At 47.5% G+C, this 24,376-nt stretch overlaps 1 protein-coding gene across 1 annotated transcript in view; it reads left to right on the forward strand.

Moving 5' to 3' along the window:
- PRKCH (protein kinase C eta) overlaps positions 1 to 20,257 on the forward strand; it is a 120,655-nt gene extending 100,398 nt beyond the window's left edge. The window contains exons 11-14 of the mRNA XM_056851505.1: positions 10,063 to 10,201; positions 11,834 to 12,022; positions 18,571 to 18,714; positions 20,111 to 20,257. Of these exons, the coding sequence (XP_056707483.1) occupies positions 10,063 to 10,201; positions 11,834 to 12,022; positions 18,571 to 18,714; positions 20,111 to 20,257 (619 nt within the window). The remainder of the gene's footprint in view (positions 1 to 10,062; positions 10,202 to 11,833; positions 12,023 to 18,570; positions 18,715 to 20,110) is intronic.
- The last annotated feature ends 4,119 nt before the right edge of the window (positions 20,258 to 24,376 follow it).

Here is a 24,376-nt window from a genome sequence, read left to right on the forward strand (position 1 = left end):
GGCGGAGGCTAATCTGGTGAACTGGATTTGTTTCCCCCCTCCTACACATGAAGCCAGCTGGGTGACCTTGGGCTAGTCACAGCTCTCTTCGAGCTCTCTCAGCCCCACCTACCTCACAGGGTGTCTGTTGTGGGGAGGGGAAGGGAAGGTGCTTGTAAGCCAGTTTGATTCTTCCTTAAGTGGTAGAGAAAGTTGGCATATAACAACCAACTCTTCTTCTTCTTTTTATATCCTGATTTTCTCTACCTTTAATGAGTCTCATAGAGGTTTTCCTTTCCCTCCCCATAACAGACACCTTATGAGGTAGGTGGGACTGAGAGAGTTTGGAGGGAACTGTGACTGGCCCAACATCACCCAGCAGGCTTCATGCGGAGGAGCAGGGAATCAAACCCGGTTCTCCAGATTAGAGTCCTCTGCTCCTAACCACTACGCCACGCTGGCTCTCTGATATCTGAGGACCAGGACAGAGACATCCCAAGAAGCCCTCAGAAGCACCACCAAGACTGTAGGAATCTCCCCAGTCCTGTATAGCCAAGGCTGGGTGTATTTTCAGTTCAGGTGGGACCACAGAAGCTGGAGGAGGACTGCAGAGAGGGAAGTGATCACTGTATGTGAACCAGCCCTTCGTCTTCCAATTCTACAGTTCTCTCTTCAGAGGATTCCTCAGCTGGTTTTTCACAACTCCCAAAGGGCGGAGGGCGGCATCTTGCAAACATTTTATTAAATCTGTTTCCACATCAAGGAGAAATAGTTGGACGTCCACAGGAGGCAAGAAACAGCAGACAGTGAAGAAAGAAAGGGTGGGGGGAGAAACAAAAAGAACGGAGCTTTTGTTCATTGTCCTCCCAGGAGTTGGCAAAATCTGGAGTTAGGTTCCCATCCACACCTCCCTTTGCCCAAACATGAAAAAAAAATTGCAGGGATTATCATATTCTCGAAATAACTGAAACCACAATTTGGCCTCCTTCTCTATTATAGTGAAGCACCGAGTCTGGAATATTATGGAGTTTGCAAGGGGTGTCTTTTTTCACAAAACCAAGGGCTTTGGAAAGTCAAATGCTTAAAACGAATGTCTTTATTTATTTTATGTAAAATGTTTATTATCCATAATATTGTCGAAGGCTTTCACGGTCAGAGTTCATTGGTTCTTGTAGGTTATCCGGGCTGTGTAACCGTGGTCTTAGAATTTTCTTTCCTGACGTTTCGCCAGCAACTGTGGCAGGCATCTTCAGAGTAGTAACACTGAAGGACATCCTTCAGTGTTACTACTCTGAAGATGCCTGCCACAGTTGCTGGCGAAACGTCAGGAAAGAAAATTCCAAGACCACGGTTACACAGCCCGGATAACCTACAAGAACCAATTTATTATCCATCTTTCAACCTTACAGAACTCAAGGCGGCTCATGATATAGATAAAACACATAAAATAGAATACACGAAATACATTAAATACCCAAATTTAAAAGCACGATTTAGGACCGCTAGTAAATTAATCGGGATGTGGAATGGGATAGTATGGCCCGATCTTGTTGGATCTCAGAAGCTAAGCAGGGTTGGTTCTTGGATGGGAGAGAAACGAGGAAGACTGTGCAGAGGAAGGCAGTGGCAAACCGCCTCTGCTTAATCACTTGCCTTGAAAACCCTGGTGGGTAACCATAAGTCAGCTGTGGCTTGATAGCACTTTACACACACAGTAAATCAATCAAATGCTCTCCTAAATAAAACGGTCTTTAACTGCCTCCTAAAGCTGGAAAGTGAGGGGGCCAGGCGTACCTTCCTGGGGAGGTTGTTCCATAATTGTGGGGCTGCCACCAAAAAGGCCCTTTCTCAAATACCTACCGGATGAGCTCCTCTAATTGATGGGACAGTCAGAAGGGCCCCTCCCTGCAATCTTAATTCCTGGGCAGGAACACATGGGAGAATACGGTCCTTCAGATACCCCGGTCCCAAACCATATAGGGCTTTAAAGATCAAAACCAACTCCTTGAATTGGGCTAGGGCAGGGGTCTGCAAACTGCGGCTCCCGAGCCTCATGCGGCTCTTTGGCCTGTTGAGTGCGGCTCTCCGAACTTGGTTCGGAGCCCCTGCTCTCGTGCCCACTCGAGCTGGCAGCCGGGCTGCGGAGCCGGCGCGCCTGAGAGAGAGCGCGAGCAAGCCAGGTCCCCCTTTCCCTTGCCCTCAATGGTTGGGAGGCTAAAGCCTCCCCTCCCCTCTAGCCGCGCAATTTCTGGGCGGGCGGCTATCAGCTGTTGGGCGGGGCGGGCTTCCTTTGGTAGACCTGGCCTCCGGCTGAGTCCCATTGGGAGTCCATGTCTACCCACTGGCTTTCTTGGCGGTAGACCTGGACTCCAAGGAGGGGAAAAATTCCCCCTTCAGAGGCCAGGTCTACCAATTGGCTTCTATGGGCCTCCGGAGGCCAGGTCTACTGCCAAGAAAGCCATTGGGTAGACCTGGCCTCCCAATGGGACTCAGCCGGAGGCCAGGTCTACCAATAGGCTTTTATGGCGGTAGACCAGGCCTCCACACGAGGACTCCAGACGGGGAGGGGGAAATGGCAGGGACTTACACTTTAATTTTTATCAAGAAATAAGATCACTATTAAGTATGATATCAAGTTTTATTCAGTGTACCTATAGTTTAATTAAGACTTAAAACTTTAATTAAAGTTTATTAAGTTAATAAACAGTGCACCTACCTATATAGTTTAAGTTTAAGAAATTTGGCTCTCAAAAGAAATCTCAGTTGTTGTACTGTTGATATTTGGCTCTTTTGACTAATGAGTTTGCCGACCCCTAGGCTAGGGAGTGGATCGGTAGCCATTGTGATTGCTGTGGTATTGGGGCCACATGCATGACTTAACTTGATGAGCATCAAGGAAAGCAGGAATCGGACCCTTAGCCTGCATATCCAGGGGCTCCCAAACTGCACACTGAGGCATGATAGCATGGCATGAGATGGGCTTACAAGGGTTAGGCTCTGCACTTTCCATTTTGGAAGTGGTGTGGCTCAGCGCTAACGGCACTGGCTTTGCATGCGGAGGTCCCCACTTCAATCCTCAGCAGCAGCTCCAAGGAAAGGATCTCAGGTAGAACAAAGAATGTGAAGCCAGATAGATGGACCAATATTTTCACTCATAAGTTGAAGAGCCTGGAGACCGGGGTGTAGCATTGGTCCTCCCCTATATCTGTTGATACATGGGCATTAGCATCACCCTTCCATAGGAGCGAGTAGCAGTCCTGCAAGATTCCATTGCACAATGATGGGCTTGGAGGTGAATCTTAGGAGAGGGGGCCATGGCTTAGTGGGGTGGCACCTATTTGGCATGCAGAAGGTCCCAGGTTCCATCCCGGACATCTCCAGTTAATAGGAGCTGGTAGTAGGTGATGTGAAAGACCTCTGCCCGAGACCCTGGAGAGCTGCTACCAGTCGGAGCAGACAATACTGACCTTGATGGATCTAAATCAGTATAAGGTAGCTTCATATGAGGAGAAGAAGAAGAAGAAGAAGAAGAAGAAGAAGAAGAAGAAGAAGAAGAAGAAGAGCTGGTTTTTATATGCCAACTTTCTCTACCACTTGAGGAAGAATCAAACTGGCTTACAGTACAATCACCCTCCCTTCCCCTCCCCACAGCAGACACCCTGTGAAGTAGGTGAGGCTGAGAGAGCTGTGACTAGCCTAAGGTCATCTAGCTGGCTTCATGTGGAGGAGTGGTGAAATCTGGTTCACCAGATTAGCCTCCGCCGCTCATGTGGAGGAGTGGGGAATCGAAACCAGTTCTCCAGATTAGAGTCCACTGCTCTTAACCACTATAATACACTGGTAATGCCCAGGAAGCCCTTGAGCTGTGTGTTTGGGGAGAAGATGCTAAAAGACAATATTAATCGGGTATTGACTATTCCTGCCAACTGTTCTGGAAGGAGATTGAGAAAGTTGGTAGCACAGTAACTAAGAGACCAAGCTACAACATGGGACAGAATGCTAGAAAATGCTATGCATTATACATCTCCTGAAGGTTGAATGAAACATAAGACGAAGAAGATGATCATGTCATTGAGTCACAACTGACTCATGGCAACCCCTTCCACCGGGAATTCCAGGCGTCAGATGAGCAGAGGTGGTTTGCCGTTGCCTCCCTCTGTGTAGCTTCAATCCAGAAAAAGAAATCTGCGTCTCAAAGTATCACAAGTCTGGGATATGCTGATCGAGCCCTCGTGCTGTCTGGAACGGAAACCTTGCAGGCTATGCAAGGGGGGGGGGGGGTCCCAGGATGGAGACTCTGTTTCCTCTTCGGCGGGCACAGAATAGCAACACTGTTAAAGAGAAAGATGGTGAAATGGTATAGGAACCGGTGAGAGAAATTCCAGCGCCTTCATCCAATAGGAAGAAGGAATCTGCTCAAAGCCGCTCACTGTTTTTTTGAATCATTATTTGATTGCCATGTCAGAACCGCAGGAGCTTCCAGGAAGGCTTTGCACTACCCAAGATGTTTCTTTCACAAGTTCAACGCAATAAAGTTTTCCTGGTTTTCCATTGGGAAAACGCCTGTGTGCCCTGAAAGGAACAGCATGAACCTTTATTTAAAATGCTGCTCGTTGTGAGATTTCAACGCCCCTGCCACTTGGAAACGCCAGGTGTTGACTGGATGCCCCAGGCTAGCCCCATCTCAGAGGCTAAGCAGGGTTGGCCCTGGAAAGTATTTGGATGGGAGATCTCCAAGGAATACCAGGGTCGTGCCACAGAGGTAGGCAATGGCAAACCATCTCTGAATGTCTCTTGCTTTGAAAACCCCTCCAGAGGTCACCGTAAGTCAGCTGGTCCTGGGAAAGCATAGCATACCTCTTCTCCCCTGTGCCCGCTGTGCTTTGTTACAATCATTTATACAGCACCCATTACTTTTGTTTTGAGAACGGATAGACCCACATTATTTCCCCAGTGTCTTCTGCCAATGTGGTGTAACGGTTAAGAGTGTCAGACTACTACCTGGGAGACCCAGGTTCAAATCCTCACACATACCACGGAAAATCACTGGGTGACCTTGGGCCGGTAACACTCTCTCAGCCTAGCTGTCCTCACAGGGCTGTGGTGAGGATAAAATGGAGGCGAGGGGAATAACGTCAGCAGCTTTGGGTCCCCACTGGGGAGAAAGGCGGGATATCAATGAAGTAAATAAATGAATAATCTTGCATTCTGGATGCTGTGGTGTAGTGGTTAAGAGCGGCGGACTCAAATCTCGAGAACAGGGTTTGATTCTCTGCTCCTCCACATGAAGCCTGCTGGGTGACCTTGGGACAGTCACAGTTCTCTCCGAACTCTTTCAGCCCCACCTACCTCACAAGGACCATTTATGCAGGGACAATTTTGATGCTCGCTTAAAGGTGCTTTTTTAAATCTGCCCTTTAAAAGAATTATTCACGGTCCAATGCAAGAGGAGAAAGTCAAACAAATTCCACCCCCTCCACTCGCCTGCTCCTTTGTTCCTTTGTTTACATAGCAATGGTCGTTTGCATAGCTAAGCTGAGGCTGTGATTTTTCATGGTTCCTTCAGTAAATGCTTCGGTGCAGGGGCAGAGCAAATACAAAAGGTCGTGTTAAAGGGGCTCTTAAAAATGCAAAGCACGTATGTGCCGGCTTCACATCGTAAAGAAAATTTTAAAAATATGCGGGGCACTTCAGCCTGGAACGTGCTGCTAATTACCAATCATAAACGGCCAAGGTGTCTGTTGTGGGGAGAGGAAGGGAAGGCAATTGTAAGCCACTTTGAGACTCCTTATGGTAGAGAAAACTGGGGTATAAAAACCATCTCTTCTTCTTCTTCTATATTGGGTAATCGGCAGTTCAGAATAATTCAAGTGCAGATCTGGTTGTAATTACTCTTTGGATCGGGTTATGTGTTCTGTGGCGCTTTGTTTCAAGGGAATAGATCTGGAGCATCCAGCTTCCAGGATGGAACAGACATCCCTGCCTTTTCTCCAGTTGACTCAGGCTCTTCAGCTTTCTTATAACAGCTTATTAATCTTATCCTGCGATGTGGAATTTACGGTGTTCTGCATGCCCCATTAAAGTGAGCAATTAAATTACCCTGCCCACAAGCCTCTTCCTATAGAAGAAGCAGGGTTGGTTTTTATATGCCGACTTTCTCTACCACTTAAGGAAGAATCAAACCGGCTCACAATCTCCTTCCCTTCCCCTCCCCACAACAGACACCCTGTGAGGTAGGTCGGGCTGAGAGCGCTGTGACTAGTCCAAGGTCACCCAGCTAGCCTCAGGTGTAGGAGTGGGGAATCAAACCCGGTTCTCCAGATCAGAGTCCACTGCTCCAAACCACCGCTCTTAGCCACTACGCCACGCTGAACACAGAAACTGGCAGGGCCAGGCCTACCTGGATTTAACCCGTAACATCAATTTCTGGGGTTTGCGAAGAGAATAAACTACCACATTCTCTCCCTTCCCTCCTTCCCCCCCTTCCCCCTTCTTCTTAGCATTGCTGCTGGAAACGCTGTGAAATGCACGTTCTCCAGCATTTGGAGAGAAACACTGCTGATCCATGAAGACAGCTGTTGTCCATTACACCCCACAGCCTAGTACCCCTGGGCAGTAGGGTGGCTAACCACCAGGTGGTGGCTGGAGATCTCCTGGGACAAGTCATCTCCGGGCAACAGAGATCAGTCCCCCTGGAGAAACTGGCCACTTTGTATGGTAAATACTGTGGCATTATACCCCGCTGAAGTCCCTCCCCTCCTCAGTCTCCACCCCCAAAATCTCCAGGTATTTCTCAACCCAGAGCTGGCAAGCCTGCTGGACGGAGGGTCCATTGGAAGAACATAAGAAAAAATCCTGCTGGATCACTTCTGAAGGCCATATACCCCAGTATTCAGTTTTCAGTAGCTAGTCCGTGGGTGGTTCATAAATAGGGCTTTCCCTCCTCCTGACCCTCAGAAACTCACCGTTCCCTGCTTCTTTTTCTCCTTCACACCCACCAACCAGCGTACCTTTTGTCTGCCCCTTCCATCTTTTGCTCTATTATTTACTTGATGTATACCTCCACTTTTTCCCACAACAGGGACCCGAAACAGTTCACATCATTCTCCTCTCCTCCATTTTATCCTCACAACAACCCTGCGAGGCAGGTTGGGCTGAGATTGTGTGACTGGGCCAAAGTCACCCAGTGAGCTTCCACAGCAGAATAGGGATTCAAAGCTGGCGCTCCCAGATTCTAGTCTGAAAGTCTAATCACGGCGCCATAGTGGCTTTCATGGGGTGGCTGGTGTTGAACAGAAGCAAGCAGTTGGGCCTGGGTGGGTAATGCAAGTTGCAAGGTAGGAAAACACCCTGTGGTTGTTGCCGGGCCGGGCCCCGGTGAGTCCTCCCTCAAAGGCCAAAGTAGACTTGGAAAGGGCCTCCTCCCTTCCTTTTATTGACAGAAACCAAGGCTTAAGGTCTGGCAACACTGTTGTGGTGGCCTAGCAATGACCACTGAGGGCATGTTTCTTAAAGCTACAGGTTCTCCTTTTATCATTTAGGTGTTTTTTAAAACCCTCCAGTGTATTTGTATTTTAGATTTCAGATTGTTCTGCAAATCTGGGGCTTTTTTCTGTCCATTGCCCCAGTATTTGGATTTAAGTATCTGCAGGTGAGTACCCAGCTTGCTGGAGGTAAAGGGAAGATGACTGGGGAAGGCACTGGCAAACCACCCCGTAAACAAAGTCTGCCTAGAAAACGTCGGGATGTGACGTCACCCCATGGGTCAGGAATGACCAGGTGCTTGCACAGGGGACCTTTACCTTTACTTTTAGGTGGAGCCATGCTGAGAATTAGCTACATGGATAGACCTTTCCACCATAAGTTTGCCACCATATTTCAAAGCCACTAGAGTTAGAGGCCAGTCACCACATCCTATGGGAGTTCTTCATGAACTGTGCAATTCACCTGGGGTATCATTTTCTGGGGTATAATTCTCCTGGGGTATCATTTTCTTCTTCATTAGCCAGTGCCATCTGGGCCAGAAACAAACTTTTGCTCAACTGGATTGCCAAGAAGTTTGAGCCAAGAATAACCAGAACCCACACTATTGCAAAATTCTGGAAGCCAGGCCCTGCCTTCCGGCTTGGAGATGGTTTCTGCTGTGGCTGTTGCATTTACCGGCCAGAAAAGCTGGAACTCTTAAACTGTAACACTCTCTTTATTGTGTAGTGTCAAGGTTTCCACGCCCTGACATGTTTCTTATTTATTTTAGTTAGTGGAAACTGGCAAAATATGCAGAGCTGGTGTTTTCTTTTTTTTAATTTACAGTTTCTTCTCTGTGTCCATTCCTCCATTGACTCACACATACCCATTCATTCCTGCCACTGTCTCTCTCTCTCTCTCTCTCTCTCTCTCACACACACACACACTGTGCTCACAGTAACTCTTGACTACTAATAATAGGTCGATCTTCCTTCTCTGTACTCCTTCTCATGAACAGCCCCATCTTTCTCACAGTCTAGTTTTAAGACATTATCTTTTAAAAAAGAAAACTTCAGAGCAGTTGGAATGTTCACAAACATTCCATAACACCTCAACAGTTGAGCCAATGGCCATGGCTCAGTACAGCTAACTAGCTAGAGATATTTGAACTAGGTGCATTCAAGGCTTTGGAGCCAAGTCATTTCTGACCAAATATATTTGTGGCTAGATTGCTTTTTTGTTGTTGTTGTTGTTTAAGAACATAAGAAAGGCCCTGCTGGATCAGACCAAGGCCCATCAAGTCCAGCAGTCTGTTCACACAGTGGCCAACCAGGCGTCTCTAGGAAGCCCACAAACAAGACCACTGCAGCAGTATTATCCTGCCTGTGTTCCATGGCACCTAATGTAATAGGCATACTCCTCTGATACTGTAGAGAATAGGTATGCATCATGACTAGTATTCATTTGGCCATGGATAGCCCTCTCCTCCATGAACATGTCCACTCCCCTCTTAAAGCCTTCCAAGTTGGCAGCCATCACCACATCCTGGGGCAGGGAATTCCACATTTTAACTATGCCTTGTGTGAAGAAATTCTTCCTTTTATCAGTTTTGAATCTCTCACCCTCCAGCTTCAGCAGATGACCCCCACGTTCTGGTATTACGAGAGAGGGAGAAAAGCTTCTCCCTGTCCACTCTCTCCATACCATGCATAATTTTATAGGCCTTCCAATGAAACAGAGAATGCGGAAGGATGTTATCTGCCGTGAGCACATTGCTTCCCGCAGGTGAAGTATTGTAGAACAAAAGGAATGACGAGCAATAACGAGGGGTTCACAGCTTTTATTTATTTAGTTAAAATATTTATCTCCCACCTTTCCTTGCACGTGAAAGCCAGACACGTAAAATAAATGCAATAGGGGGGATGAAGGCAGCGAAGAGCTCAAGGAAGAGGAGAAAGAGGATCAGACTCAGGAAGAGGAAAGACAAGACAGGCAGCAGATCTGAAAATTGGAGGAAGAAATTGGAAGCGGGAAAGAGGACAAGCCCGAAAGAAGTGCATTGGGTAATAACTGGGGCAGATCAAAGGAAGAGAGTTAAATTATGCTTGAATAAATAGGAATAGCTATATAGAGTCCAATTGCCAAAGCGGCCATTTTCTCCAGGTGAACTGATCTCTATTGGCTGGAGATCAGTTGTAATAGCAGAAGATCTCCAGCTAGTACCTGGAGGTTGGGCAAAAACAAACAGTACCAGGCTCAAAGAATTAATGCAAATACCATCTATATTCATGACAATAAATGCAATACAAAACAGGAGGGAGATATCCATGGATCTCTGTCCTGTTTTGTATTGCATTTATTGTCATGAATATAGATGGGATTTGCATTAATTCTTTGAGCCTGGTACTGTTCGTTTTTGCCCTACTTACTTCACAGTATTGGTGAGTTTTCGTCTAGTACCTGGAGGTTGGCAACCCTATGCCTTAGTGCAGAAGGTCTGGCAACCCCTACATGGTATTCAGGGCACAGGCCCTGAATTTATTAACCTTCTACGCCTTTCAGCCTCAGTTATTCCCCCCCCCACACACACACAAACCAAGGTTATTATCATCGCTGCAGGGACCTGAAGCTAGATAACGTGTTGCTGGATCACGAAGGCCACTGCAAGCTGGCGGACTTTGGGATGTGCAAAGAAGGCATCCGGGACGGAGTCACCACCGCGACGTTCTGTGGGACGCCCGACTACATCGCCCCAGAGGTAGGGGGAAAGGGTCTGCCGGTTCCAGAGATGCCCTGCAGTTTAGCTTTTCCAGTGCTGCTGTGTGACTGAGAGCCAGCATGGCGCAGTGGTTAGGAGCGGCAGACTCTAATCTGGAGAACCGGGTTCGATACCCCACTCCTCCACATGAAGCCTGCTGGGTAATCTTGAGTCAGTCACAGTTCTCAATGAACTCGGCCCACGCGGAGGCAGGCAATGGCAAACCGTTTCCGAACGTCTCTTGCCTTGGAAACCCTACATGGTTGCCACAACTGTGACTTGACGGCACTTTCCATAGGGTTGCCAGGTCCCTCTTTGCCACCGGTAGGAGGTTTTGGGGGCAGAGCCTGAGGAGGGTGGGGTTTGGGGAGGGGAGGGACTTCAGTGCCATAGAGTCCAATTGCCAAAGTGGCCATTTTCTCCAGGGGAACTGATCTCTATCGGCTGGAGATCAGTTGCAATAGCAGGAGATCTCCAGCGACTACCTGGAGGTTGGCAACCCTAACTTGCCACCATGTGAGAGCCAGCGTGGTGTAGTGGTTAAGAGCGGCGGACTCTAATCTGGAGAACCGAGTTCGATTTCCCACTCCTCCACATGAAGCCTGCTGGGTGACCTTGGGCCAGTCACCATTCTCTCTGAACTCTCTCAGCCCACACGGAGGCAGGGAACAGCAAACCACCTCCGAACAACACCACCAAAACAAATCATTTTTTAAAATCATTTTTTAAAAAAAGGCATAAACATCATCAAAGGGAACTATTTAAAAAACCCACCCAGAATATGAAAACAGGATAAAATATTTAATCCCCCAAAATGATTACTCAGATGTTGCAAGGGTTGCCAACCTCCAGGGGGGGGCTGGAGTTCTCTCAGAATTATAACTGATCTCCGTACTACAGAGGTCAGTTCCCCTGGAGGAAATGGCAGCGTCAAACGTCAGACACTGGTACTATATCCCTGCTGAGAGCCAGTGCGGTGTAGTGGTTAAGAGAGGTGGACTCTAATCTGGGAACCGGGTTCGATTCAACACTCCTCCAAATGAGCAGCTGACTCTAATCTGGTGAACCGGGTTGGAATCCCCCACTCCTCCACACGCAGCCTGCTGGGTGACCTTGGCCTAGTCACAGCTCTCTTAGAGCTCTCTCAGACCCACCCACCTCCCAAGGTGTCTGTTATGGGGAGAGGAAGGATTTGATTCTCCCTAAAAAGTAGAGAAAATTAGCATATAAAACCCAACTCTTCTTCTCCTCCTCCTCCCCAAACTCTGCCCTCCCTGGGCATCTTCCCCCAAATCTCCAGGAACTTTCAAGTTGGCCACCCTAGATGTTTAGGTTTGCCAGGTCCCTCGTTGCCACCGGCGGGAGGTTTTTGGGGCGGAGCCTGAGAAGAGTGGGGTTTGGGGAGGGGAGGGACTTCAATGCCATAGAATCCAATGGCCAAAGTGGCCATTTTCTCCAGGGGAACTGATCTCTGTTGGCTGGAGATCAGTCATAATAGCAGGAGATCTCCAGCTAGTACCTGGAGGTTTGCAACCCTATAGATGTTGCTGTCTTTAAGTGATGGACAGGCAAGGGACCAAGCACGGCTGATAAGTGTGTTGATTCCCATTGATTTCCATCCTTTCCTTGCAGATTTTGCAGGAGATGCTCTATGGCCCCGACGTCGACTGGTGGGCCATGGGAGTGCTGCTGTATGAAATGCTCTGTGGCCACGCCCCCTTCGAAGCCGAAAATGAAGACGACCTCTTTGAAGCCATCCTCAACGATGAGATCGTTTACCCCTCTTGGCTCCAGGAGGATGCTGTGGTGATCCTGAAAGCAGTATGTATCCCCCCCCCTTGGAATTCTGCGTGACTTCTTGCCGCGACTGCGCCCCCCCCCCCCGGTTGGTAAAGCTGGAAGGGATCTCAAGACATTCATAGAATCGTAGAGTTGGAAGGGACCTCCAGGGTCATCTAGTCCAACCTCCTGCACAATGTAGGAAATTTCACAACTACCTCCTCCCTCCCCCCCCCGCACCCCCAGTGACCCCTGCTCTGTGCCCAGAAGATGGCCAAAAATATCCTTCATGATCCCTGGCCAATCTGCAGGATTGCCAGGTCCCTCTTCGCCACCAGCGGGAGGTTTTGCGGGCAGAGCTGAAGAACACATGACGCTGCCTTATACTGAATCAGATCTTTGGTCCATCATACAAGGAAAGGCTGAGGGATTTGGGCATATTTAGTCTGGAGAAGAGGAGATTGAGTGGGGGCACGTTTGCTGTCTTTAAGTATTTGAACCCTAGAACCACACATAATGACCAGCTGTAAAAGAGCAATATTCAGATCCAGTAGCACCTTAAAGGCCAACAACCTTTCCAAGGTATACGTTTTCGAGCTACCTGTATCTGATGATGAGAGCTTTGACTCTCAAAAGCTTATACACTGAAACTTTTGTTGGTCTCTAAGGTACTACTGGACTCAAATCTTGCTTTTCTACTGCACACCAACGTGGCTACCCACTTGAAGCAGATTTAAAAGCCAGCAACAGGTAGTTTAAAAGTATGCAGCGTTGTAAGCAGTACCTGAGTGGGTCATTTCTGAGCATTTCTGAAGCCAGGGTGGTGTAGGGGTTAAGAGCGGCGGACTCTAATCTGGAGAACTGGGTTTGTTTCCCCGCTCCTCCACATGAAGCCAGCTGGGTGACCTTGGGCTAGTCACGGTTCTCTCCAAACTCTCTCATCCTCACCTACCTCACAAGGTGTCTCTTATGGGGAGAGGAAGGGATGGCGATTGTAAACCAGTTTAAGGCAGAGAAATTGGGTTATAAAACCAACTCTTCTTTGTTATGAAAACGAGGAAAAACTGTATCTGCAGTTCCCACGTTTCCTCCTCCTCTGAAACCCCCTCGAGGAGGGGCAGCCCCTTGGGCCCGGTCAGCAGCTTCCTCTTAGAAGCCCCGCTACTTTCTCAAGATTCAGATTTGGATGCAAGGTCTGGGAAGATCGGGAGCTCTTCCAGCTATGATCTCCATTTCAACGGGAAGACAGCAGCAATTCCCGGGCTCTGGGGGGACTGATTTGCAAGGCAGAGCAAAAATCCTTTGGGCTCTCAAAGGGGGATTCTTCTATTGCTTCATGCCAAGCATTTGTTTTCCATTTGTTGTTTTTTGTTGGGTTTCCCAGGACAAAATATATTTCCATACAACGGAAACGTCATTCTACTGTGGAAAAGGCCATTAAAATAGCATTGTCGATACAATTTAAAGCGAGGGGGGATGCTTTGGATAGATCTGGGAGGCTGTTCCTTGGGAATAAATAGTGGCTTTGAGATCAGGGTTTCCTCTTAACCTCCTCCAGTAATCTGCATTACCTTTAAGGTGTGTGTGCACACACAGGGGAGGGGCTGTGACTCAGTGGTGGAGCCTCTGCTCAGCATGCAGAAGGTCCCAGGTTCAATTTCCCCGCATCTGCCGTTAAAAGTTCTGGCAGAGGGTGATGTGAAATTGCCTGAGACCCCAGAGAGCTGCTGCCAGTCTGAAAAGAAGAAGAAGAAGAAGAAGAAGAAGAAGAAGAAGAAGAAGAAGAAGAAGAAGAAGAAGAAGAAGAAGAGTTGGTTTTTATATGCCGACTTTCTCTACCATTTAAGGAAGACTCAAACTGGCTTACAATCACCTTCCCTTCCCCGGCCCACCGAAATTAACCCGGTTCACCAGATTAGCCTCCACTGCTCACGTTGAGTGGGGAATCAAACCCGATTCTCCAGATCAGAGTCACCACAGGCTTCTCCAGTATGGTAAATGGACAATCCCACCCCAGAGCCTTTTTTAAATAGCGGAGGTGGGGACATTCGAAGCAAAGTCCGCAACCCTACTTGGAAAAGAAAAGAAATTCTTCGACTAGTATGAATTAAGCACATTAAACATATTTTAATCATTTTGCATAGTATAGTCTGCCTCCACCGGTCCTGGAGCGGGCTGACGCAAGAAAACCCCACCCTCTGTCCCCTTGAAATCTCATGCAACCTCCGTTTTGTCATTGCCTGCCCACCTCTGGCCTTATCTTTTCCTGTATGGCGTTATACCCCATCAAAACCACAAAGTAAACTCTACCTGATTTCCGCTTTCTGTTCCCAGCCTCTGAGTCAGCCCAGAAGGGCGAGGTGGGAAACACCTCAGCGCAGTGACGGCCTCGGTCTAGCTGGGCATCCCAACGGGGCCCTTCAGGACGCAGGCATGTGACTGGCACTCGTAGCCTTACCCAGAGACCTACAAGTGATATCACGTTAGAGATAAAGCTCAAATATTGGTCATGCCAGCTGCACACACCCCTCAACAATAGGAAGTGTCTGGGGCTTTATTGTCCTGCAACCAGGAAAGAAAAAAGTATTTTATAAACAGCGTGGTTGTAAAAGAATTTTTAATGTCATCATGTCCATGTGACAATTGGATTCTCTCCGAGCTTCTGTGAAGAAAGTCCGTTAGGGCCAAATAGGGTTTCCCGCTCCAGGATGTGAAATACCTGGATATTTTGGGGGTGGAGCCTAGGGTTGCCAACCTCCAGGTAGTAGCTGGAGAACTCCTGCTATTACAGCTGATCTCCAGCCGATAGAGATCAGTTCACCTGGAGAAAATGGCCGCTTTGGCCATTGGACTCTATGGCATTGAAGTCCTTCCCCTCCCCAAACCCTGCCCTCCTCAGGCTGCACCCCCAAAAACCTCCTGCTGGTGGCGGAGAGGGACCTGGCAACCCTAGAGGAGCCTGAGGAGGGCGGGATTTTGAGTAGGGGAGGGACTTCAATGCCATAGAGTCCAATTGCCAGAGCAGACATTTTCTCCAGGTGTACTGATCTCTATCGGCTGAAGATCAGCTGGAATAGTGGGAGATCTCCAGCTTCCACCTGGATGTGGGCAACCCTGTTTGTGGTGGGGAGGGATTTCAATGGGGAATAATGCCATAACGAGGGTTCTAGAGCAGAGATTTGAACTCAGGTCCAACATCCGCCTCCTTTCCAACTGCTAGCGAATGTATCTGGGAGTATCTGGGAGACTCAGCTTCAAATCCCAACTCTTGACATGGAAGCTCGCTGGGTGACCTCGGGCCAGTCACACTCTCTCGGCCCAACCTACCTCACACGGTTGTTGTAAGGATAAAACAGAGGACAATGATGTAAACCATGTTGGGTCCCTGCTGGGGAGAAAGGCGGGGTATATATGAATAAAACATCAAATAAATATATGAACCAACAATGGAAACCCAAGGGCCCATTTCTGTCTCCATTTATTATTAGGACTTGCTTTGCTTACGTGATAATGGCAACACTGTCCGCCTCCTGCCCAAGGGCTCTTTCATGGAAGCCTCAATTAGAGTAATTACTCTGTTTAAATCATTATTCCCCCTTTGTTTAAGATTAAATGGATCTCTGGGAGAAGAGTCTCCCCACCACCACCCTTTAGAGTTCATTCCACTCTTGTTCTTTCAGGCCATTCATCTTAATGAGATTCAGCTCACATTGGATGCCTCCAGATTCCCCCCCCCCCCGCACCGTTTCACTACAAGGGCAGTTAGATTCTGCTCATCTCATTCACAACACTGTTACTCCTATTTTATTTTATTTTTAATATATTTTATTCATTTTCAACATAAAATGACATCACATAACACAAACATACATTCTATTCACCCACAGGTTGGGCTTCTTCCAGGGTTATTGTTTAACAGTACTTGTAGTCCCAAAGCATGGTCCTTTTAGTAGTTATACAGTTATATAGTTCCTCTGTTCTATTTGCACTATGATATTATATAATATTTCTTAGTTATATATTTAAAGTTATCATATCTATCTGAGATTTCTGCTACATTTGTATTGACTTAACACAATTTCCCTCAGCTTTTACTATTTTTTCTCCGAGAATCATTTACTCTGCTGTGTGTGTGTGTGTGTGTGTGTGTGTCAGTGCCGGATTTACGTATAAGCTAAACAAGCTATAGCTTAGGGGCCCCGCTCTCTTGGGGGGCCCCAAAAAATGTAAAGGAAAAAAATAGCTGGATGTACATTTCCAAAATATAAGATACAAAACAAATAAAATAAACATACATACAGCAACAGTGTTTGCATTATTAAGTTTGTTATGAATAAAAAATCATTTTAAGTTGGAGCTTAATAATTATTTCACTATTAATTTGCTTCTTCTTAATTGTATTTCAGTTCAACAATTACTTTACAAAATACATATTTTGTTATGTGCAAATGGCTTCAGATACCTATTAGGTCCATAAATTACCATAGAGCATATATTCAACACAAAAAACAGCGACAATTTGTTGTTGACAAAGGACAGCTGGACATATAAAGGGCCCCATTACCTTCAATAGTTTAGGGCCTCATCAAACCTAAATCCGTCCCTGGTGTGTGTAAAGTGCCGTCAAGTCGCAGCCGACTCATGGCGACCCCTTATGGGGTTTTCATGGCAAGAGACTATCAGAGGTGGTTTGCCAGTGCCTTCCTCTGCACAGCAACCCTGGTATTCCTTGGAGGTCTCCCATCCAGATACTAACCAGGGCTGACCCTGCTTAGCTTCCGAGATCTGACGAGATTGGGCTGTACCATGCTGCCTACCACTCTGCTATGTACACCAACATATATTGTTACCGTTGTCTTGATTATAACTTCAGATTTGCATATTCAGCGTAGCACATCCAACTCTTTTGAAATTCATTGATCATTCTTCCTCTGAGCATATTGGTTAGTTTGGCCATAACTGGGTATTCTGACATTTTCTGTTGCCATTTCTCTATTTCCTATTTTCAAGACTTTTCTGTCTGATGCTGTCCACCAAAAAGGAAACCTGTTTGCTTGCTTGCTTGCTTGCTTTCCCCCCCTTCATTGCAAAATACTGTACAACTTCTAAGCAATTGTGTTTTTCTTAGGGTTGCCAACCTCCAGGTACTAGCTGGAGATCTACCTGCTATTACAACTGATCTCCAGCCAATAGAGATCAGTTCCCCTGGAGAAAATGGCCGCTTTGGCCATTGGACTCTATGGCATTGAAGTCCCTCCCCAAACCCTGCCCTCCGCAGGCTCTGCCCCCCACCCCCAAACCTCCCACCGGTGGTGAAGAGGGACCTGGCAACCCTAGTTTTTCTCAAGGCGCACGAGGAGACGGAGACAAGCTCTGAGTAGTGCTGTAGCAGCCCAAAATGTTGTGGTGGAGGCTAGGTGAGTATGACCCAAATATTATTAAGAGAATTATGGAAATTCTAGATCAGTTTGTTGCCTGCTGGGTTAGTTTCCCACAATGAATGAAGGAGGTGCAACCCCTCCTCTTCAGTCTGGAGTGGAACAACCCGTTTTGCTACAGGGGTAGACCAGGCCTAAGGAAAGAACAGCCCATCATTGCCAATGTGGCACCAATTCCATGCCAGCACTACCACCACATTTATTATTATTTTTTGGAAGGTTTCTATTCCACACTCTCCAAAGTCTGCCCGAGGCAGCTAACAACATAAAATGAAGCTATAAGCAGGACAACTGCAAAATATATGTATGTAAGTCTAAGGGCAACCAAGATGGTGAGGGGTCTGGAAACCAAGTCCGATGAGGAAAGGTTGAAGGAGCTGGGTATGTTTAGCCTGCAGAGGAGAAGTCTGAGAGGGGGTATGATAACCATGGTCAAGTACTTGAAGGGCTGTCATATAGAGGAGGGTGCCCAGTTGTTTTCTGTTGCCCCAGAAGCTCAGACCAGAACCAACGGGTTGAAATTAAATCAAAAGAGTTTCCTTCTAGATACTAGGAAGAATTTTCTAACAGTGGTTCCTCAGTGGAAGAGGCTTCCTTGGGAGGTGGAAAGCTCCTCTCACAGTGGAACAGGGTTGCCAACTCCGGTTTGGGAAATTCCTGGAGATTTGGGGGTGGAGCCTGGGGAGGGGAGGGATCTCAGGGGCTACAATGCCATAGCGCCCACCCTCCAAAGCTGCCCTTTTCTCCAGAGGAACTGATCTCTGTAGTCGGGAGATGAGTTGTAATTCTGGGAGATCTCCAGGCCCCTCCTGGAAGTTGACAAATCTAAGTGCCTATGATGGATCTCTGGCTCAAAGATTTGGGTATACAATAAGTCCCCAACCCCCTATTTGAAGGGATGGGGTTTTGTTCCCCTCATACATTTACAGTGTAACATGGCAAATTTAAAGCAGCATCACAGTTCTGGCTTCCCTACGAAAAACCCCAGAAGAAAGTTATGACTTCATACAGGGTCGAGAGACATTTTGGTTTGTGCATCAATGCGCCGACGCTCAGATGTTGGATGAAGGCTGATAGGAACCTGCAGTGTGTGCAACTTAAAGCATCGCCGTCTTCCACGCTGTTTTCTTTTTTCTTTTTTTGCTTTTCCAGTTCATGACGAAGAACCCCAAAATGCGCCTGGGCAGCTGTGCGTTGGGTGGGGAGAGAGCGATCCTCCTGCACCCCTACTTTAAGGAACTGGATTGGGACCTCCTGAACCTGCGCCAGATTGAGCCACCGTTCCGGCCTCGGATCGTAAGTGAATCGGAATTTTGTCAAGCCTGACTTCCCCTCTCTGTGTGCAGGAGCGACGGACAGTGTTTGTGTTTGAAAATACATTTGTAAGTTTGCGTGTGTGTGTCGGCCGCTCCCAAAACACTGAATGACCCATTGTCAGGATTTGTGTTCGCAGTGGATCTTTTTGGCCTGGGTAGGATTACAAACGCCAACATGGGGGCTGGAGTTCTTCCAGAATTACAGCTGATCTTCAGACAGTGTAAAACCAAACTAGATGTTACAGCAGCTACGGGTCTGACCCATGGCCACCAGTGCCATTTTAGAGAGGAATTTGGCTGGAGATCAGATGTAATAGCAGGAGATCTCCAGCTAGTACCTGGAGGTTGACAACCGTATCCCCTGGCATTGCAGCTTTTACTGGCCCGTGATTAGATAACTTCAAATTCTTCACAGATAACGGAAGGCAGGAGTCATAGACAGTGTATAGGCCTCAGGGAAAACCAGAATTCTGAACCCTGACCCCGAACGCTATGGGCAAGCTGCCTGGGTTATGATATTTTGCAGGACTGTTTGGGTGCTATTAGTGCCCTGAATATGGGGAGGGAAGGTGGTATGGTATAGCCCGATCTCATCAGATCTCGGAAGCTAAGCAGGGTCAGTAGAAGAAGAAGAAGAGTTGTTTTTGATACGTCGGTTTTCTCTACCTTTTAAGGAGAATCAAACTGGCTTACAATCTCCTTCCCTTCCTCTCCCCACAATAGACAACTTGTGAGGTAGGTGAGGCTGAGAGAGTTTGGAGAGACTAGCCCAAGGTCACCCGGCAGGCTTCATGTGGAGGAGTGGGGAAACCAACCCAGTTCACCAGATTAGAGTCCGCCGCTCATGTGGAGGAGTGGGGAATCAAACCCTGTTCTCCAGATAGAGTCCACTGCTCCAAACCACTACACTACACTGGCTTGGAAGGGAGATCTCCAAGGAAGACTCTGCAGAGGACGGCAATAGCAAACCACCTCTGCTTCTCACTTGCCTTGAAAGTCCCTTGCTGGGGTTGCCATGAGTCAACTGTGACTTGACGGCACTTTACACACACACAATGTCCTGCATGAACGTTATCATGGGGCAGAACTGTTCCACAAGACAGGGCTTAGCCAGAGTGGTTACACCGCCCTTCCTGGACACCAATTTTCCCCTGTTTAAGCGTTTTTATTGGGGAAAGGAAGTCTTTTAATTGGTGTCACTATAGTTTTCACTGAAACAAACAAACAACTCATTTTTACAATAGGAATGTTTTTGGTTAAAAAGCATGTTAGCAGTGGCTGGGTTTGAGCCAGTTCTGTGAAGCGGCTAGAAACAGCTGAGAAACAAAGAAAACTCTGGAGATACTTAATGTGTATTTTATGTTTGTGTCTGGCAGAAATCGAAAGAGGACGTGAGCAATTTTGACCCTGAATTTTTAAAAGAAGAGCCTCTTCTAACCCCCATTGAAGAAGGAATGCTTTCAATGATCAACCAAGAAGAATTTAGAAACTTTTCTTATACGGATCCAGAACTGCAGTCATAGCCACGTCTGTGAGATCAGGACCCTTTATGTGAGGGGAAGAACTGCAATTGAGCATTGCCTGGAAATCTGTTGGGTTAGATCATCCAGTTTTGCCTGAAAAACAAGAGGAGCACAATTAACTTAATGTGGAAACGGAGGGCGCTGGGGACGTCTTGGAATTTTTGAAGCACAGAGAGCAAATATTTATAGCGAGGCGATGAATCTCCTTCTGTGAACGCGGGAAGAGGAATTAATTGGAGCTCAGTGGTTCAGGGCAGCTAGATTTTGCAGCAAGTCCCGGGAATTGCTGAAAGGAGGGAAACCGACCTCTGAACTCAGCAGATCTTTCTACAGAGCTGGTCTCCCACAAGCCGTCTCTCTCGGACACCTTTCGGAATCAGTGTAGCGAAAGAATCAGCGAACACCGACCAGGGTTGAACTCTTATCAGGAAAATATTTCGCACAGCCTGTACCTTGCTTAGAAAATATATTTCCCCTTTCAATAAGGGCAGATGGGACTACTGGAACAGTTGGGGGCTTCTGAATTATTTCATGATGCAATCTCAACCGTGCGAAATAAAAACTCAAAATAAAAACTCTTCCACTTCGGTGCCCCGATCCAGACTAGTTGCATGCAGCTCCGAGCCCCAAAGGGAGCCGCACCATCCTCTTTAGCACTGGGTGTGTCCAAAACACTGGAGACACCTAATGTGTATCTTATATTTGGGTCTGACAGAAACTGAAAGAGGACTTGAGCACCTGAATTTTTAAAAGGGGAACTTCTTTTACCCCAATTGAAGAAGGAATGCTTTCAATGATCAACCAAGAAGAATTTAGAAACTTTTCTTATATGGATCCAGAACGGCAGCCGTAGCCACGTCTGTGAGATCAGGACCCATTGGCCCCTTTATGTGAGGGGAAGAACTGCAGTTGAGCATTGCCTGGAAGTCCGTTGGGCTAGAGACCAAACGAGCCTCGCGCATTGCTCCCCCTTCAGGGTGTGCGCGTCAAGCTCAGGTGGATGGATTGAGGTGAAAGCCTTTTGGGACACAGCGAAGCCCCCTTCTACCTCTCTGTGTTAGTTTTTCCGAGACAAGAGGAAGTCTCTTTCCTGCATTCTGTGAAAGGCCAGGATCATGTTGGGCTTGTTCTAGCATGTCTTCTGCATCTTGGTGCTCTTTTAGTTGCATTCCTGTTTCTAACGGGAAGCATCCAAAAACAAAAAATGCCTCTGCCTTTTACCTCAATTAGATTTGACTTCGGTTCGCTTTTCCAAAAACCGGTGTTTTATTGTGAACTTTGACCGCTCGTATTAAAAAGGAATAAAGAAACTCAAAACGGTGCAGTTGGCTTGCAGATCAGAGGGTCTGGGGTGGGGAGGAGGTGAGAACACGCTAGCCGAGGACTTTAGTGTGCTGTCTTATCACAAGGTGTGTTTGCGAATGGCTGGATTGTGCATGGAACCAGTGAACATGCCTGAAAACATGAAGCTGCCTTATGCTGAATCAGAGCATTGGTTCATCAAGGTCAGTATTGTCTACTCAGACTGGCAGCGGCTCTCCGGGATCTCAGGCAGAGGTCTTTCCCATCACCTACTGCATGGTCCTTTTAACTGGGGATGCTGGGGATTGAACCTGGGACTTTTTGAGTGCCAAGCCGATGCTCTGCCTCAGAGCAATGGCCCCTTCCTAGCTGAGCCATTGGCCTGTCAAGATGGGCATTGTCTATTCTGACTTGCAGTGGCTCTCCAGGGTCTCCAGAGGTTTTTCACATCATTTAACTGGAGATGCCGGGGATTGAACCTGGGACCTTTTGCACACCAACCAGATGCCCAACCTCTGAGCCACAGCCCCTTCCCTGACAGTCTTGAACACATGAAACTGCCTTATACATGTGCATGTGTTTTGTTTTTCACTTTCCAGGGCTAATAATCATGTTGTTTCAATTGGCGAAACTTTGTGGGTGTAGTTAAGCCCTTTCCCCCTTCAGTGCACTGTGTCCTCAAATCTCAGTTAGGACTCATGTGCCAGCCTTCAAAAACTGCTGGGAAGATTGATGACAGATCTCCTGTTTTTACATCTTGTTTTGGTCCCAAGTTGGTGGTGGAAAATGCCATCAAGTCACAGCTGACTCACCGCAACCCCATGGGGTTTTCAAGGCAAGAGATGAGCAGGGGTGGTTTGCCATTGCCTGCATCTGCATAGCGACCCTGGACTTTCTTGGTGGTCTCCCATCCAAGTACTAACCAGGGTTGACCCTGCTTAGCTTCTGAGATGTGATGAGACTGTGCTAGCCTGGACCATCCAGGTTAGCCCAAAGAGATGAACAGAGGTGGTTTGCCATTGCCTGCCTCTGTGTAGCAACCAGGGACTTTCAGGGTGTCTCCCATCCAACTATTAACCAGGACCAACCTCTGCTTAGCTTCCAAGATCTGGCAAGATCTGGCTAGCCTGGGCCAGGGGTTGTCTGCATTCACCCAATGAGGCTGGAGAATGTGGATTTGGAGGATAGCATGAAAGATGGTTTTCAGAGTGGGCCTCCCCCCTCCAAAAACAACAACAGCTCCCTGTGAAATTTCCTGTCCGTCACTGAGCAACTGTTCTACTGCCTGATGCCCTTCCAAGACAGCAAACACATGATCTGTGCACTAGATGTTCCGAACACGAGTCACCTTGGAGTAGACAGCTTTCTTATAGAAGAAGAAGAAGAGTTGGTTTGTATATGCCGACTTTCTCTACCACTTAAGGCAGAATCAAACCGGCTTACAATCTCCTTCCCTTCCCCTCCCCACAACAGACACCCTGTGACGTAGGTGAGGCTGAGAGAGTGTGACTTGCCCAAGGTCACCCAGCTGGCTTCATGTGTAGGGGTAGGGAAACAAGCCCGGTTCACCAGATGAGCCTCCGCTGCTCTTGTGGAGGAGTGGGTAATCAAACCTGGTTCTGCAGATCAGAGTCCACTTCTCCAAACCACCGCTCTTAACCACTACACCACGCTGGCTCTCATATAAATATCCAACAAGAGAATACTGCAACGTAAGCTGGTCATCAACCATCTTTATACGTAGGACAGCAAGCTCTGGGTTGGGAAATACCTGGAGATTTTGGGGGTGGAGTCTGAAGAGGGCGGGGTTTGGAGAGGGAAGGACTTCAATGTCGTACAGTCCAGTTGCCAAAGGGGCTGGTTTCTCCAGAGAAACTGATCTCTGTCGCCTGGAGATCAATTGTAATAGCGGGAGATCCCCAGTAGGATTGCCAGGTCCCTCTTTGCCACCAGCGAGAGGTTTTTGGGGCGGAGCCTGAGGAGAGCGGGGTTTGGGGAGGGGAAGGCCTTCAATGCCATAGAGTCCAATTGCCAAATCAGCCATTTTCTCCAGCTGAACGGATCTCTATCGGCTGGAGATCAGTTGTATTAGCAGGAGATCTCCAGCTAGTACCTGGAGGTTGGCAACCCCTATTTATAGGCCTACTAGAGTCATAAAGAGGTCCCTTTGTGAGTTTTGGGCAAGCCGGGGGGGGGGAGATAAAGAAAAACAGGTTGCTCTTACTGGATCTTGCCATAAAATATTGCAAAATAACTTCTCACCAGAGGGATTGACCGCTGTCGACACACCCCACGGTTTAAGAGGAGGACAGTAAAAACTGACTAAGCTAATGATGAGTCAAGATTTTAACTCAATTTCCAGGCAGTTAAGTTTATTTACCTCCTCTGGATTTGATCAATGCATCTTTCCATTAAAAAATAAATAAATTTATTCTCTATTTCCAGGCTCCAGTATCTTCTCCAGGAGAAGAAAGGATTGACCTTTGTTCTGATTCAGTCTTAGTTCCCTGGAAACTAGGTTTTTAAAAAAAAATCAACGCCATTCTTTTGCATGCACATTTTTGCCCCTCCCCAGAGCAATTCTGACCCCCCCTTCTAAGGGGGGCACCACAAAATTTTGGGCACCACAGTTTAAGAATGATGTTTAAAGTTTGTTTTTCTTTGGTTTAGAATCACAGAGTTGGAAGGGACCACTAAGCTCATCTAGCCCATCTACAGCCAGTGTGGTGTAGTGGTTAAGAGCGGTGGTTTGGAGCGGTGGAGTCTGATCTGGAGAACCGGGTTCTCACTCCTCCACATGGGCGGCGGAGGCTAATC

Source organism: Euleptes europaea, chromosome 6, assembly GCF_029931775.1.
Source record: "Euleptes europaea isolate rEulEur1 chromosome 6, rEulEur1.hap1, whole genome shotgun sequence".
Classification (NCBI taxonomy): domain Eukaryota; kingdom Metazoa; phylum Chordata; class Lepidosauria; order Squamata; family Sphaerodactylidae; genus Euleptes; species Euleptes europaea.